This window comes from Falco naumanni, chromosome Z (genome assembly GCF_017639655.2).
Source record: "Falco naumanni isolate bFalNau1 chromosome Z, bFalNau1.pat, whole genome shotgun sequence".
Classification (NCBI taxonomy): domain Eukaryota; kingdom Metazoa; phylum Chordata; class Aves; order Falconiformes; family Falconidae; genus Falco; species Falco naumanni.
Genome location: NC_054080.1, coordinates 50,419,122 through 50,436,432, shown reverse-complemented (window position 1 = coordinate 50,436,432; position 17,311 = coordinate 50,419,122). Strand labels below are relative to the sequence as shown.

Below are 17,311 nucleotides of genomic sequence, written 5' to 3'. Positions count from 1 at the left end.
TTAAAAACATTTCCCTACACAAGAAATCTGAAGAGAAGTATTATATAGGTATTCAAAAGAGAATTTGATTTGAAGGAAGACACTACTATATGGTGATCAAGACTTTATGTAAAGCACAATACATGGCACACCCCTATATGAGAAAAATTACAATTGAAACAAAGAGTAAAATGTATTGAGCTGACGCCTTGACTTACTTTATTTAGGATCTCATTGTGAGCGTGAGTACTGGGCAAAGGTCTGCTAGGGCTGCTTATTTATGCTTGTCTAAGTCCCCAGTCGATTAATTTGTTGACTGTGTATGTTTTTAGTTTTCTATAAGAGAGCAATTGCTCCTTAGGTTTCAAATAGTTTTGAAAAATAATTTTATACATTAAAAATATAGAAATAAGAGTATTTCTAACATTCAGTGATTCAAACGTTAACTAAAGCTAACTTTAAAATCCCCTTCTTAATAGGGAAAAAAAAGACTATGTGTATGAAAAGCTGGTTGTTTTCATGTGTTAGATGATAACAAAATCAATTATTTCTGATCTTTCATACAAAAATATTGCAGTAATGTATCTTTATTAATGGAAAGACGAAAGACTCTACCACATCAAAGTTTAAATAACAAATATCCTAGCTATAATTCTCTTGTACATTGTGTACAAAGCAGTGAAATTTTTATGCAGAAATATTTTTTTTTGTTAAGTCCTTAGCAGAGTTAGAATTTTTGGACAGACACATTTACGTTTGGAGGTTCGAAGACATTTCTTATCACTTCACTTATCGGGCACTGCTGAGGTCCAGTTTTTCAGGACCTGTTTCAAGAAAGTAATTTTAGCAGGTCCGTACATCTTGGTGGCTTTAGTAGGGCTTCAGTGCACACCTACAGTTTAGTAAACCCATACATGTTTTACTAAAAATAATTATTTTCTTATTTAGAGCAATGCTAACTGATCTTGACATAAACTTTGTAACTGTCTGACCAAAAAGAGAGTCACAGAAATTGCTGCAAAACAGGTAGCTGTTCAGAGTATAGGGTGATATAAGGTGACCTACCTAAGGTGTGAATGATAAACTCTTCCTCATATATAAGCAATGCTTTGGCCTATCTGAGTAGATCTGTGTTGCTTTGTAATACTATGGCATTTATCTAATAATGGTTTGTCTTTTTTTAAAAAAAGTGTGGATGAAAATAATCGTAATGTACAAATCTGCTACAGACATTGGTAGCACAGGAAGATTTTTTACAATATCAAAGAATAAATAATGAAAAGGTTTGTGTAAATTAGAACAAAAACATGTTGTTTGTTTAGGAAAAACATGTGTGATTTTATCCCTAAAAGCTCACTCTTTTAAGTTCAATGCAGGCTAGAAATGACTGAAACCTACTGCATGGTAGTTACTTCATGCAATGAAATTACTCAGTTCTGTGTCTAAAGCTAAGTAGGCATTCCTGGTTGACTGAGAGACCAAGACAAAAATTCAACCTTGATAAACACAGTAAAATCAAACTTGGTATACAGTGATGCACTGAGTGCTCTGGTTCTGATAGTTTGGGTTTTTTAAAAAAAAAAGGAAGAAAGGCGAAGGAGAGACAAAATCAGCTTCTGTTTCTGTTTAAAACAGATGAGACCAGCTTGTGTCCTGAAAGGAGTATATTTAGGAAAAGTAGATACTGGGGAAAGTGTAATACTAAGTCTTCATTCGTTCATGTGATTTTTTCATCTATAATTAGAATGAGCTGAAAATTACAGGGTGTTGATAATTTTTGTAATCAGAACAGAATTGTATGAACCCATCGTACTAGAAGAGGTTTGGTTTTCCTTTTTAATATGCTTAAACAAAGGAAAGTAGCCAAGGCACAAATAAAAGCAGTCTGTAAATGGTTATACCTTACACTGTTACCTTACTATCTCAAAAAGCTTTATATCGCTGGTGCCATGTAAACTGTGAATTAAGAACTCAGTATCAAGTACTTAAGTGGCACTTCTGATCCTCCGTAAGTGATGGAGGAACCCATTCTTTCTGATTCTTCATAGATTAGAATTTATTATTGAAATGGCAGCTGATGGGACCTAATCCACCTGTCAGTGTACATACGACATCCACTGACATACGTGACTGCAAACGTGATAGAGGCCTTACGAGATTACCACATTCTCTGAGAGTTTTATTTCTATGCCCAATAAGAATTCATATTGCAGAGAGTTTTCAATTCATTTTAGAAAGGATTTTTTAATAAAATGTTTATCTTTTGCGTTATTAAAGTACATTAAAATATTTTATGACAGAAAAACTGTGAGGTATTTTCATTTTCTGTGCTTCTAAATTCAGAATGCTTTTTCCTGATGTATCATCTTATCCATAGATAGTTTATTCTTTGATTAGATCGTAGATCAACAGTTTGATTAGAGTAGGCATTAGTGCAGCTTCCAGATTGTTTGCAGGAGCATTAGGGAAGGTAGTGGCTCTCCCATGTTTTTTTGCAAGATATTGTGTGATGGTTTCGCCTTGTGTTTTCTTATACCAGAATGGTAAGCAATGTTAACCAAATGAATGTGCATGACACAGCTCTGCCATGTGTCAGTTGAGAGCTGTGGTGCCATACTAACACAATACCTGTCTGAAACTATGCAATTGAACTTTCCTGTAATAACATACGTAATGTTTCATGCCTCACAGAATTTATAGATCGTGCAAGATTTGTACTTGGTAGATGCTGTAGTTTCAAATTTGTGTTTTGTGAAAGCAAGGATGCTTTTAATCTTGTCCTAAAACATGTAGATATTTGAAAACAACCAACCTCTTTTTACTCATAAACAGGATTAAAAATACTGAAAGCAGATACCAGCATGCAGAATTCCGTCAACTTTGTCAAGATGATTCTGATGCTGTGTGGAATGAACTGGCTTTTTTCAAAAGGGAACACAAAAAGCTGTTGATTGAAAAGTGAGTTCGTTTCTTAAATGGTGTGTACATAAAGAAACATTCTGCTGTTTTTTATGAAGGTAGTGCTTTGCAGGCCACATAAGAGGAATTCCTTGCAAAATTCCAAGATAAAACCGTCTCCTACCAAAAGCAGAGAAAGAAAACATCAGTTCCCCCCACCCCCCTTAATCAGTGACAAGTTACAAGTTTGCTAGCACCAACAGAAACTGTATTCCATGATCTAGGGATTGTGTTAATTAATGTGGCTCTCATCTGTTGGAGGTGTCGCTCTTCATTAGCCTGTATTTTACACACTGCCGTGCTTCATTTTTGGAATGAGGTGGTGAGGGGATAACCTAGCCAGCCATCCTTGTTTGATCTCTGTGATACATACGCAATGCAGAATGCCTCAGCTCTCTTGGTTCCCTGCCCTGTCCTGCTAATCCCAGCTGAGCTCATTATGGTGTAGCCTTGCTGCTACTCCTGGAGCCAGAGCTGTCCAAGCTAATTACTGGTAGCAGCAGAGCTGCCTGTTAAGGGTCTGGTGTGGATCTGCTAACATGGTCCTTGGTAGTGACCTGCAAAAAGCACGAGGGAGTTGCTTTCTTTCTTGCTGTGCACAGCCTGTCCTTTGGGTTTAGTGCTGATCCCTTCACACAGCTCTTTTAGCTGTAGTAAGTGTAAAACTTGGTGAAGGAAACTCTTACTTTAGAAAACATACAGTTTGCTGCTTTGATCTCATAATTCATAGACTATTATACTCAGCCAGGCAGAGTAAGAAAATGTCCTTTTATACCAGACAAAAGGAAGTTAGTGTGGTATAATTAGCCCTTGGCTGCTATTTAACGCTTTCTGCAAGTCAAGTTGATTTTTTTAATTATATTTAAGAATCAAGACATCATAGAAACTTGTATTCAGACTTTGTTTTTTGTCAGCATTAAAGAAAATCTGTTTTCCCAATGGGTCACAATGTAAACTGATTTTGTGGAGATACCATGAAGGATGCTATCACAGAATTTCAACAGCAGCAAATTGTTTTGTGATATGTAAGTCCTTGTGTTGCTTATAAGCTGCTTTAGCATTTTACATAAAATACTGCCAGCAAATGTGTTGCATGCGGTATTCTTTTATCTACTGGTTACAAGTCCATTCTTGTCACTTCATTGTCCTGTCTTTGTTTGCTATTTTGAAACTATCACTACAGATTATCACATGCATTTCTTTTGTTTATTTTGATTTTTATGTAGGAAAGAGCACTTTTTTGCCATACATGTAATTGCAGTTGTAATTCTTCTTCCATTACTAATCAACACATGCACCACAGGAGACAGTAACTCAGGAGCAATAACATAAGCCTCTCCTTTTCACAAAAAGCCATGAAAGAGAGATTGCTTATGTATTGTGCATGCCCTGAAGGTTAGTACAGTTGGACTATTTTTCTAGAGCTCCTGCGCAGTCACATTTATGGGGAACTCCATTATGTCTGGTACACTGCAGATCAGTGGCCTTGACTAGATTGTGGTGAAATGGCATGAGCAAACAGTTGAACTCTTGGAGACAGAGAATTTCTAAGTCACAATGTGTTCTTAAAATCCTGTGTAGTGCTTACTAAGAAGGCGGTGCACCATTGTGATCATTAAGGTGAATTCCTTGTGTGGCTTTAGGTGCCTTTTACTCCTTATGGGCAACGTAGCTTATTGTTAGTAGAAGGAAGGAAGGAATGCATACATAACCTTTTTATATGTCTTCAGTATCTGTCTCTAATAATGACTTATCTTTAATTTATTGAAGCAAGTCAGTACTTTAATATCTGGGCTTATTTTCTTAAGAAGGTCAATATTTAGTGTCTGTTTAAAATCTGTGCGTAGGTTTTCTTTATGTTGCATGTAGTCTTTCTTAAGCTCTGTGGATAAAAGACATGTCCTACAGAATTATACCAATTACTTACATGTGTGACTTTACAAGTAGTATAAGTAAATCAGGGTAGCCCACAGGTTTTGTGGACACACTTAATTTGATATATCCTACTGATTGTAAGTTGATTTAGAACGTGTATAAGCTAAATCCAATGCATCATTGCTTAAAGAAGAGTGTCTGTGTAGGTATTTTATTTTGGCTTAAGTCTGTTTTAACTTTAAATACGTGTTCTTTCCCTGACTAGGCCAGAGAGTGAATGTTAGGAAAACAGGATTATTTGTTGTTGTTTAACTGTTTTACAAGTAAGGAAGGTTTTCCACCCCCGCCTCTTTTCCTCCCTCCCTCCCTCTTTTCCTCCATCCCTTCCAGGGGTAGAACTATGATGCATAATGTCTTTAACTTGCACATACATTGCTCTGAAAATAGATGGATAGTAAATAAAACATAGGATAAACCCAAGGAAAGCCTGCTGATGCATGTCCCAGGTTCCAAAATGCAGCCATTACCAATATTAGCACAATGAAATCTGTTTTTAAGTCAGGAAAAACTGAAGTTGCTTGGGAAGTCACTTGTTCTAATGGTGCCTAATTCCAAATCATGATGAAGCTGGTGGAGAGACTTTGTGTCGCCCACTACTTTCTGTCAGGTCCTTTCTTTCATAAAGTTCTCCTCACAGTCAGGGAGGACTTTCATATAAGTGCTTTATGCTTTATGCATACTTTCATGCTTTGACTTTCATATAAGCTATTAAACACTATGCACCTTTCAAGCTGGGCATTAACACATAAACAAAATAAGATTTAAATTTAAGCACCTCTTTTTTCAAATATGTGACATTTTCTGTTTTCATGAAGTTCAGATTGCCTAGTGTCAGTTATTTTTTTGGAGGAAGTTGATGCAGAATGCATGGCACTGTTACTTCCATTTTTTTTTTTACTTTTTGATTAGTAAAGAATAGTATGTGCATGCTGTATTACTTTGCAATTAATGAAATATGTTTCAGAGCCGTGGATTACGCCCTTTCCATGATTAGTGAAGTATAAATATGAGCCACTTGTGCATATAAAAGAAAGTATATTGTTACAATCCCATACTAGATTAGTATAATATATTAATCAATAAACTGTAATTATTCAGTGTGTGCTCAATGCTTTATGCATATATTTCTCTGGAATTTCCTAAAATTCCTTTGGAAAGAGGAAGATTATTTTTTTTTTGCTATTAATAGAATTTATCTTTATACTAAGTACGTTAACAGAGTAATTATTCTCTGACTTTATAGAAACTGCTTGTAGTAAGTTTTACCTGACTTCTTTATTGTCTCTTTCCCCACTATTTATGCTTTCACAAAGAAATCAAATTATATTTCACCATGTATATGTGGATGGAAAGACTCATTTTTAATTTTATGAGCTATAAAATCTCATTTTAATTTTTTTTTAATTATGAAAACAAAATAAAGCAAAGAAGTATGAAATTTAAGTTCTCTTTGAGATCCAAACCAGTAGCTAAGAAAATAGTCTAACTTTTAAGCCCTCACAACTCAATGTCTTAAGAAACCCTATAGCAGCTTCCATGTAAACTCATGCCAAAATTGAAGAGTTATAAACAGGAACAAAAAGAGGTCATTGAAATAAATTCCCTAAGTATTATTCAAAGTGTTTATTAATGCTCGTGTCCAAGTGAAAAGAGCTCTGCTAGGATGTCCCAATTTGGTCTTCTCACGTGTGTCAATTTCCCTATGAATTATGCAATACCTGTGTTCCGCTGCAGTCGTTTCCTCATAGTACCATCTTATTGCAGGCTACAGAAGCAGGTATTGTGTTTCTGTTCATGTTCCGTGTTAAGAAAATCGTGGGGTTTTATCACTTTTTCTCTCCCCCTTAAGCAAGCAGAAAACCAGTTGTATTCAAACAGTAGTTAACAATTAGCTGAAGAGTGGCCCATGCTTGCATACATGTAATATTTTTATTCAAGCTCCATGAAACTGCTGACAACTTGCAAGAGGAGAATCTAATAGCATAATATATTGAAATTCTTCTATTCAGCTGTGCAACAGCAGTGCTTTCAGATTCAACATCCTGCAGCCACATAGAACTGGAATATCTCTGCTGAAAACAGACATATCATTTTATAGATAGATAGATAAATTTTGAGTACTAAAACGTACACACACACGTATCTCAAGTTTTTAGACAGATGATTTTTAATCTTGGCTAAGTGCTAAGTGTTTTGCTTTCTGTAAAAGTGTGTTGACATGTTGACATTTTTTTCCCACATTAATTAGATTCATCTTCGTATCTATATTATTTGGATTTTGCTGAAATTCACAGTAAATTAGTATGTAAAGTGTCCATTTGAACTGCTGTTTGATTGCATGTTAGCGAATTTAAAATAGTTTGTCATTTCCATATTAAATTCTCATTTGCTGGAGTACAGGTATACCCTTCCCCTTCAGCCTTTATGTACAGACTTTGAGAAGGTATAGTTGATTGTATATAATAAATATAAACTGTCGTGGAAGCTTTATAATTTTACATCTTTCATTCTGGATTACTTCGTAGGAGATCTTGTGATTGATAACCAGCAACAATGAATTATTTTACCTAGTACGTTCTTTCACATAAGACATTATGATATGTCATTATCTTTACAGCTAACTGGTAGTCAGTTCTACATGTAGCATGGTCATATGCAGCCAGTGATAAGGAAGAAATGTTTATAAAGTGAAAGAGATAGCCACATCATTCAAAGAACCTTTGATGGTCATTCTTTCCTTAGAGTGCCTGAGTAGCTGTGCGTGTCCTCAGTGTGGGAAATGTGCTCTTCATCTTTGAAGCATGTGGATTCACTGCAAGCTTAGTAGCATACTTACTCTGCTATAGCAGCTATTTAATAAAGGTTTCTTACTAGCTTTGTGGTTGTTAGGAAAATGAGACCTCATGATTTCTTTACTTATTCTTTTTGGAGTCAAAGCAACTGTTCTGTACCCTGTATAGTGGTATCTCACTAGCAAGTTGACAGTAGCTGGACTCAGGACCAGCAACAGGATGTGATGCCTCTTGCCTTTTCTTCATGGAGGAAAGCTAAATTTAGCGTTCCGGATTGGCGGCACTAAGAAACAAAAACCTAAGCTTTATTAGTTCCTCTGCTTCCTGAATATGTCGTCTTTTGTTGTTGTTGTTTTTGTATTGTTTTGTTTTGTTTCTAGAAAACCTGCTGAAAAAGTGCAGTGATCTGACAGTTTCTTTGACTAAACAGGAAATACCTGAACATCAGAGACTTTTAGTTTTTAAACCTCCATTGTTGTTTTTAACATCTGAATACCACAGTATATTTTTTTTTTCACTTGATAGCTACATCGTGTACCGAATTAATTTGGAAAAAAGTTCATTCATGCTACATCAGTGTCACCTACAGAGTATAGCCCTTTTGACATGTACTGTCTCTGTATAAGGTAATATTTCTCTTCTTCAGTTGTAGGGGTGCTGGGACATAGCGGGCTTCTTACTGCAAAATACTTTAATAGCTCAGGGCTCTTGTTTACTTTTTACTACAGTTAGTAATTCCACATTGCAAGGCCAAATATAGTTTAAATAATGATATATCTGTATTTCTTTAGGGTTTGGATGGGTAAAAAGATTGCTCAATCTGAAAATACCATCTTCCATTCTGAAAACGCTGATTGCACAGGCTCTGCACCTGGTGTTAGGGGGTTCTGACAAAGGTGCCTGCTCACTGACTGCACTGAGCGTGCTCAGTGGAAATGACAGCCATGCTCAAGTGTGAGAACTAGAAACAGTGCAGTTGTTGGCTAAACCCAATACAGATGATCTATAATGTAAGAAAAGAGCAGCATTAGTTGTGCTACGGGGTGCAGTTTTTAAAAGTGAGTTTTAAAGGACTGAATCAGAACTATAAATGCCATGTGAAGTTGTTTAGGGGCTTCTGCATAATTAACTTACATGGTCCCTTTTGTGAATTGTTTTCTCTTTTCTAGTAAGCAACCAGTTACGTTTTCACAAGGCAGTGTGTCAGCTAACTGAAACAAATATATTCTTGTTTTTCAGTGAGACCGATCTGTCAGGGATGATGACATTAATGATCTTTAATTGTTAAACTTGTCTTTAGAACTTTCTTTACCTGTGTCCACCAGATCTTGTAATTTCCTGCATCCTATTTAACAGACAAATTTTGGGGTTTGCTGTGGTTTTTGGGATTCAAATTTATTGATGCTTTTCCTTTGTTTTTCCATATTTAATCAGACTTTTCTTGTCTGCAGATATTTGTTCAAAGTCCAAGTAGTATTATCAAATCTCCACAGCAGCCTGTAGCAGTACTTCAGTGCCTTCTCATACATGATGAGATGTGTCGTACTGAAAACATTCAGTCATGCTGTTAAACATTCTTCCATAATACATAAGTGGGAAAGGCAGAATTAAAGTGGTGTTAATGATAAAATCTGGGCATTTTCAGGGACAACAATAGCAGAGAGATGTTGGAGAAAGTTAGCTTTCCTATGTATTGCTTGCACAGAGCTATTGCTGTTGAATCACAGTGATTTCTGTAGATTATCTGTTATAGAACTGAGATATTGTACTGTTGGTAAGCACGCTGCCTCTGAGACTGCTGTCTTTTTCTTGTCTCTATTGCCTAGACAAAAATCCTTCAGCATTTAGATGGAAATGTCTTATTTATCAGCCTGCAGATATATATTGTGTGTATAAAAGTAAAGAAGTACTAAGTGAGTATTTTTAAGTTGTACTGAATGTTACTGAAATAAAAAGAAGCCTATGAACCTGTAATCTTATGACACCAAAGCACACCAAAGCTGGTAACATAAGCTGTCAGGCTGCTGTAATAAGAGAGTAATGAGGAAGTAATGAGTATAGGTTTCAGTCCAACATCTTCAGTGGTGTTCCTGGTAATTCTGGTAAGGGCAGCGCTGCTTGGTGCTTTCTGGCAACAGTTGAATTTAGCATACAATGCTAGTTTTCAGTTTTCCTTGCATGATAATTATTTTGGAAGGGAATAACAAATTTTCAAATTTCTGTATATCTCAGATTTGCTGATAGCATATAGAACTTCAAAAACTGAATTTTGCAAAGAACTAGAAGCATTAAGTTTTTCCAAAGACTGCAAATAGTATTTTACAATGAAAATTATTAAGCAGTGTTTATGTATTGTTACCCAATCTCTTGAACTCTTCCTAAAGTGTACAGTTCTGGTATTCCAGAAAGTTGGATGTGGAGCTAAACATGATCTGTGTGATAAACTACTTGACGCTCTTGCTGCATGAGGAGTAATATACGTATACTTACAAAAGTTTAACTTATCTGAATGTTTTGGGATCCTTTTCTAATTTGTAAAGAATTCTGACTGCATGTTCTAAGAGGTATTGTTGTATTTTCTGTTTTCAAACAGTCACGTGAGGATAGACATGGAATCTTCAAAATTTTCCTAAAACTCAAATATTTCAGTGTAAGAAGTAATTTATAAAATTGATTTGTATCCTTACTTTGCTTTATTTGAAACGAGCTCCATACAAAAACCAGGGTACAGATAATGGAGACTTTGTTATGTTGATGTTCTGAGTTTTATATGAGAGTTAAAAGCACTGATGTGACAAAACTATTGATATTTGTGCAATGGAGTCCTCACCCTATGTGCTTCTTTGTCTGAGTTACATTGATTACACTGGTATACCAGTCACGGCCCTTCAGGTTGAAATGTTTCTGAACAAACTACAGGTAAACACTGTTTATGAGGTCTTATTAAAAATTCTGATGGTCTTATTAAAAAGGAATGAAAAAATTAAAATAATGAGCATAATTCACACGATGTGACATTTGATTTTTTTAAAATATCTTTTAGTCTATCAGCTGAGTTTTGAGCTACAGTAAAACAGATAAAAGATTACTAAACAGAAGATATAATTTTAGGCATGGGCTTCTAACCGTCCTTTTGAAAAAAAGCTTGTACTGCGTGTTAACTACTTTAGTCGCTAGTCACTAGTACATCTTTGGTTTTTGAGTGACTATTGATTTGAAATATACCTCAAAACTCATTCTTGACAACTATGACATTGTGTTCACTTTTTTGTTATGTGAACAGACCTTGGACTGGTGTGTGTGTGGGTTGCTTTTATCCTTTCTTGCTCCTGAATGCGGGTTGTAAATCCGAAAGACAACACCAACAGATATAACTTCCTGCGATTTTAATCCATCCTATAAGTGACTGAATTGGGAAACAAGAATGATAAAGACTTTGGGAAGTGAATGGACAAAGTAAAATAGATAGTTCAATGACTCTGTACAGTCAAATATTCCATTTCCTTGGTTAATTAAGACCATAAGTTTCTTGGTGTAAACTGTAAGTTTACAATTTTCTTCCTGTATAGGAATTTCTGTAAATGATTCTGAATAGTTTGAATGTTTGCAAAATGTAAGTAATGCTAGTACTTTTTGCTTTACTCTTCTTTTGGCAGCATTATCCCCAGACATATGTAATGGTTTTTGCTCTCTCGCACAGTCTAGATCAAACACCTGCTCCCAGGATTACTCTCACCTCCCAAGGCTGTCAGTTGACACATAAATATACAGACCCATGAAAAGAGCATATTTTGCCCTCACTGCAGGCAAATATTCTTGAATCATAATGCTGTAGGAACAAAGTGAAGATTTTCTGTCAGAGTAGTATTTCACCTGTAGAAGTTGGATAAAGTTTCTGCCTAGCTTGGCTTTCAGGACTCTAAACATTTTCTGAGTAGTAGAAAATCAAAATCACTGTTTGCATTATGATGTATCAGACTCCTTACCCGAATTTGTGACAGCCTTTTCCTGTATTTTCTGTATGGGCTTTTTACAAAAGTATGTGTAATGTGCATGTGCATTCTACTTTTGTTTTACAGAGTAGAATTTTTACCCTTTTGAAGACTCAAGAACAGAAAGTAAAGTTCAGTTTTGCTTACCTAGAAGACCTTTCTGCTTTCTTTCTTCTCAGGCTCCTTTTCTGAGGGGAAGAAAACAGAGCTGCTTCTGCTGTCCCATTTTCTTTGCAAGGATTATTAGGCTATTTGGCTTAGGCTTTGGGTAAGAAAAAATTACCTGGCACTACTTTCACCTGGTGTCTTTAAGACTTATTTTGGTTAATATAATAAGCAACGCTACTGCCCCTTTTTAAGGACCCCGATAAAGTGCATGCAAAGCTTGCTTAGCAGTCTTCTTCTGCCTGATTTTCTTCTTAATTTGGCTTTCCAGTCTTTAACAATCTTCCATGACTCTGGAGGAAAACATTTGAAAAGGCAACAGTTAACCTCTTGGACTCAGAGTAAGGCTTCCCTGACTGCAGCAGCTCCTGGACTACCCCCCTGATACCTGTCCACACAAGCAACAACAGTATGCATTAGGAGATTGTGGTTGGTTCTGCTTATTGCTCTGAAGAGTCATCCTACTGCAGTCTTACAACATGTAATCCTTGGGAAGGAGTCGTTTTCCTCAGTGGGTTACTCCTTCTTATGTATTCAGCTCTATTAGAAATGAGATTCTCTGCTTGGTTTTATTTTCCAGATAAAATTCCCTGGGACAAATGGAAGAGAAGACTTACTGTTTGTTTGGATGTTTATTTTAGTCTGCCATGAGCCTGCTCTCTTAATTCCTTTTATCCGTATGCAGAGGAGTGCAGGAGTCTCCTGCTGGCCCTACCTGTGAATGCTGAAAGCTGCTGATGAGCAGTGGCTGACTTATGGGATGTCTATTACTCAGGAGGCAGTGGTTTGCTAGAGGACTAACTAGAATCCTCTGGCAATGGGTTAACCTAGGGTCAGCAGCTCTTGAGGGAAGGCGCTCTTTAAACTGATAAGTGCAGAAAGAAAGTTTATGCTATAGCTCAGACTATCTTTCTAAATTATCTTTTCTTTAATGCATTGAGACCCAAGTGCGCATGTGTATATGTACCTTGGACTTGGAGCTGTGCGAGGGCTCCTGATGGTATCTTTAGAACTGCTGACAGTTAAAAATGATGAGTACTAGGAAATTTTGTTCTAGCAAGAAGGTATATTTTGCAGAAGCTCTGCTTATATGCAGATGGTACAAGCATTTCGCCTATTCCAGTAACTTGATAAGTAAGCAACTGTTACAGAGAATTTCTTGCTGATGCCTAGGTATAATCTAAAAGAAATTAGAAGTAATTCCTTTGGCAAAGCTGATTTTATAGCACAGCTTTTAATATGCTAACTCTTTGTGTATTCCAAATGGGTAAGTATTATAAAAATAGCTAAATAATGGAGGAGTAATCAAAAATATTACATTGCAATAAAACAGAGTTCAGAATATTTTATGATACTTGAAATAGCAGATACTATAATTGTGGGTCAAAATGGGTACCTTTAAAAATGTATGCAATACCAGCATAAAGTATTAGCTGGATAGATTTGATGTCTCTTGATTTCTTACTATCCATGTTTTAATATTGCCAAGTGAAACTGTGGCAATCATAGTTGGAGGACAGAAATGAAGCATTTGTACATAAAACAGGACGCTGTGTGCTTTCCTGATCCTCTTGGTGCCTTTTGTATGCGTATGTTATAAGCAAGAAGAATTACTTTCATGAAGTTATTGATAGCAAACAAACCACTTGGAGGTTGTTCTCGTGGTATGAAAACAAAGACACGATTCTACTTCTGATCTGCCATATTAGAAGATAGTGACAGTATTCTAGGAAGTGCCAGTAGGTTTCTACTAATTTAGGGTGCTGATTCCTGTTGATTCAAGGACTTGGTAAATTCTCCTTGGCTAGGAAGGAGGTGGAAGTTGTTCTCTGGCCATGTAATCTAAAGCAGCAGAGACTGCTGCTCTCCTGAACTACTTCTTGTCAATAAAGTAAACTTTCAAGTATTTTGCATTAGATTATATTGTCAGAAGATCTCTGTGGGTTTTCAACTTGTTTTGAAACCAGATTAAAAAATGCTTATCATTGAGAAAGATTTACTGAAGAAATAGAGTCACATTCTATGAGATATACTTACAAACAGCATAACCTTTCCAGGCAGAAGGCTCAAGGCCATGAGGCAGTTTTAGGTCTGTGTAAAGGTGAAAAGCAGCATACCAGTCTCTAGGCTTTGTATGACTTTAAGTCACTTTTCTCCCATCTGATGGGCTATCATTTGAACTTAGCAAAGCTGCTGTAAAATACAAACATTTCAGTATAAACAAGAGCAAGGTGTTGTTTCTGGAAGGAGTCATAAATTCTGGATTCTTCCCAGTCCACTGGTTTTATTACTCTTTCAAGCACATTGCAAAACCAGCCTTTTATTCATCCCTCTTTAGAAAGTGGTCCTGAGCAGAAAAGTGTGGGAGCTGAATACATATTTTAAATGACTTGATGATCTTAAAGGTCTTTTCCAATCTAAATGATTCTATGACTCTAAATAAGATTTACAGTTTATCTAAAGATACAGGATTAGTGTATTTGTTCTTAAAATTAGAAGTAGCAGTCATGTAAGTCACTCATTTATGTAACCTTTGTTATTGGCAAATTTGGTAGGGTATTACTGTAAATATTCAGGGTATGTTTTTCAGCTACACAGTCTTCTTTAGGACTCTAGAAACCTTGACTATAAACTAACCAAGACTGAAAAGAACTGTCCCATTGCTGTCAGAAAAGAGTTGTTTGTCATGTTTTGAAAATGTTTTATAGCTTTTCAGCTTAAAAAACCCAGACCAAAGTGATTGAAATGAACCTCTGTAAAGAATGCATCTAGATAGAGGCCAAATGGTAACTGCAGTTTCAACATTGCAAGCTTTTAGAAGTGGCTCACTGTGTTAGCATTACCACTGCAGGTAGGAGTTTAATGGAACTTAAAGTTTAACTGAGTGGTTACTTACTTTTCATCTGAATCGCTGATAGCTGTTCCTAGTAATGAATCTCCTTTGCTTAATGCAATTCATGTATACAGCTAGAAGATGTTTTATGCAAGTTTTTAGAGACAATTCTGAACAGTTTTTGAAAAACATTGAAATTTACTTAGGTTGTATTTCTGTTTTTAGAGGGGTTTTTTTGTCAATTTATTAATGGTTAAGAGCTTACTTACAGAATTCTGGAGTTTTACACCCTGCAAGTTTTCACTTGCATGTATCACTTAGTCCATGTATCAATATAAAAAATTGTTTAAGTTGGCAGAATACTTCACAGTATTTGATAAACATTTGCCCAAAGGTCATGTCTGGTATCTTTCTATTGTTAAATTACATCCTAGGAACTTCCCTTTTTATAAGTTGAATTAAACAGTAGAATGAATACACAGCATGAATGTGACAGAGACTGTAAAATGCAGTAGTAGCCTTTGACTTTGTCAAGAGAAAAGCTGTCAAGATGTGAATTTATCACAAGCTGGAAGTGATCAATTTATACTCACACTCAGGTTTGTTCATCATTCCTCTTGACCTGCATTTTCCCGTTGTATTCAAATCCCATCATTCATTCTTAAGTTATGGTTCAAAGGTCTGTCTTCACTGAGTCTATAGAGCAAACCCTTTTTTCCAAAGAAAAGTTTTTTGTTTTCCTATTATGATTAGCATAGACTTTCTTTTGAGTTCTGCATTGCTATATGTATACAATTTAGAACCCTAATCACATCTGTTGTCTATGTTAAGTTTTTCCATAGGCCTCATCTTTTTTTTTCTTCTGGTTCATCAACCTTAACCACAGGACTGCATAGTTTCTCCTTGTTCATTCCTTTCTTGTTTGTTTTGTTTTGTTGATGTGCTTAGCAGCACTTCCATGCCTACGTACATCATAGTCCTCCTTTTGTACAGAGGTATCATCTGTAAATGAACTTCAGTTTTTAGCTCTTCCCTGTACAAGTGGAACTTAAAATCTGCTTCTTGTAAAATGCTTAAAAGGTAGAGATTTTTTAATTGTGCACTAGACATCATAGTGAGATCGTGCTTATGAGATGCTGACTGAAATAACACAAAAACTTAAATACAACCATAGAATTTAAACATTTCAATTTGAAAAAGGCAGATCATTGGTTTTCCTTGAAAAATACAGATTTATAAATTTTATGTGCTATATATTTTATTTGCTTGCTCAAGCAAAACCAACACGTAGCATGAAAGAGAGAACTGGAGAGAACCTTGCTTTTCAGCTGACATATTGTCATAGGAGACTTGTGAAAGGATAAACTGAAAGCATTCTCCATGTTTTGCGTTACAGCTTCAAAACAGACAGCTGGCTATTTCCAGATTTTTGTAGGTTCTTAAAGAAGACAACATTATACCCTTTCCTCTTTTTTGTTGAGCTGCACTCTTGTAACAAAATGTGCAGGCTACAGTACTTTTGTGGTGAATTTTAGAGAACTGAACATTGCTTTGAGAAAAGTAATGATAACTCCTACTCAATGTCTGGTTTTCTTGCAAGTGGGGCTCTAAAGGCAAGTCCTGACTGTGGTCCCCTTCCTATCTGAAGAAGTATTTACTTTCTTAACCCAGGTGCTTGGGTTTTTTTTGTTATGATGCGTATACAGGTGACTTGTCTTGTTTTTACAAGTTGTAGCTAGAGTAGCACATTAAATATATTCAAATATCAGAGCATGTTTTACTACGGAGTTTGGGAACAAACAGAAAAGAAGGAAGAGCTACTTGCTTCTGTATGTTGTTCTTCACGTTGCAATTTTTGCTCTGTCTTTTGCCTTGAAATGTAAAAAGACTTATGAATAATAGTAAAAAACCCACTTGACTGCACACAGTCCTGATAAAAAGCCAGTTACTTGTACATTCCTTTATCATCTCGTGATTTTGTATAATGATACAAATTACATATTTTTGTTTTTCTCCATATTTAGCTCTATATTTACTATAAAAATTCTGTAGGAAATTAATTTGAAGATTTTGTTGCATTAAATTTGTTTTTCCAAAATAAAGGATTGAATAAAAATCAATACAGAATCTGTTCCCAAATGAGTTAAACGCTTAGAAATTTGCTCAGTGCTAACTGTGTTGACCTTGAGTGGCCCAGTCTGTGCATTCAAAACGTAACAAGTTTGTGAACTGAAGATTGCCAGGCTTCAGAGATCAGAAAAAAAAAAAGAAACCAAGAAACGAACAAACAACTAATTAGGGTAGGATAGGATGACAGGAATTGGTTCAAAAAAGGGAGGCTATATACCTATGTATGCTTCCCCAGACTGAACAAAAAGTAAGATCAGGATGCAGGTAGCAGTCTCCCCAGTGAAATGCAATTTATTCAGTTTGCTTTAATGTGACATGTATGATATCTACATACAAGACATGTTTTAATGTACTGCTGCAAAAAGCATAAATCTTGGGAAAGGACAACATTCTCTTTGCTAGGAGGAATCTAGTCTCTTAGGTGAAAAAATGAGACCTGGTGTCTAGCTGAGGTGACAGTGTCCTCTTGCACCAAGAACGCTCCTGCAGTAGAGACTCTTTCTAAGGATAGGAGGAAGTGGGTGTTT

The 17,311-nt window shown here is 35.8% G+C and overlaps 1 protein-coding gene across 2 annotated transcripts in view; it reads left to right on the top strand.

The window, feature by feature from the left end:
* The window catches only part of CNTLN (centlein), a 197,735-nt gene that overhangs the window by 102,731 nt on the left and 77,693 nt on the right, over positions 1–17,311 (top strand). For both annotated transcript variants that reach the window (XM_040579978.1, XM_040579977.1), the window contains exon 12: positions 2,812–2,937. In XM_040579978.1, the coding sequence (XP_040435912.1) occupies positions 2,812–2,937 (126 nt within the window). The remainder of the gene's footprint in view (positions 1–2,811; positions 2,938–17,311) is intronic.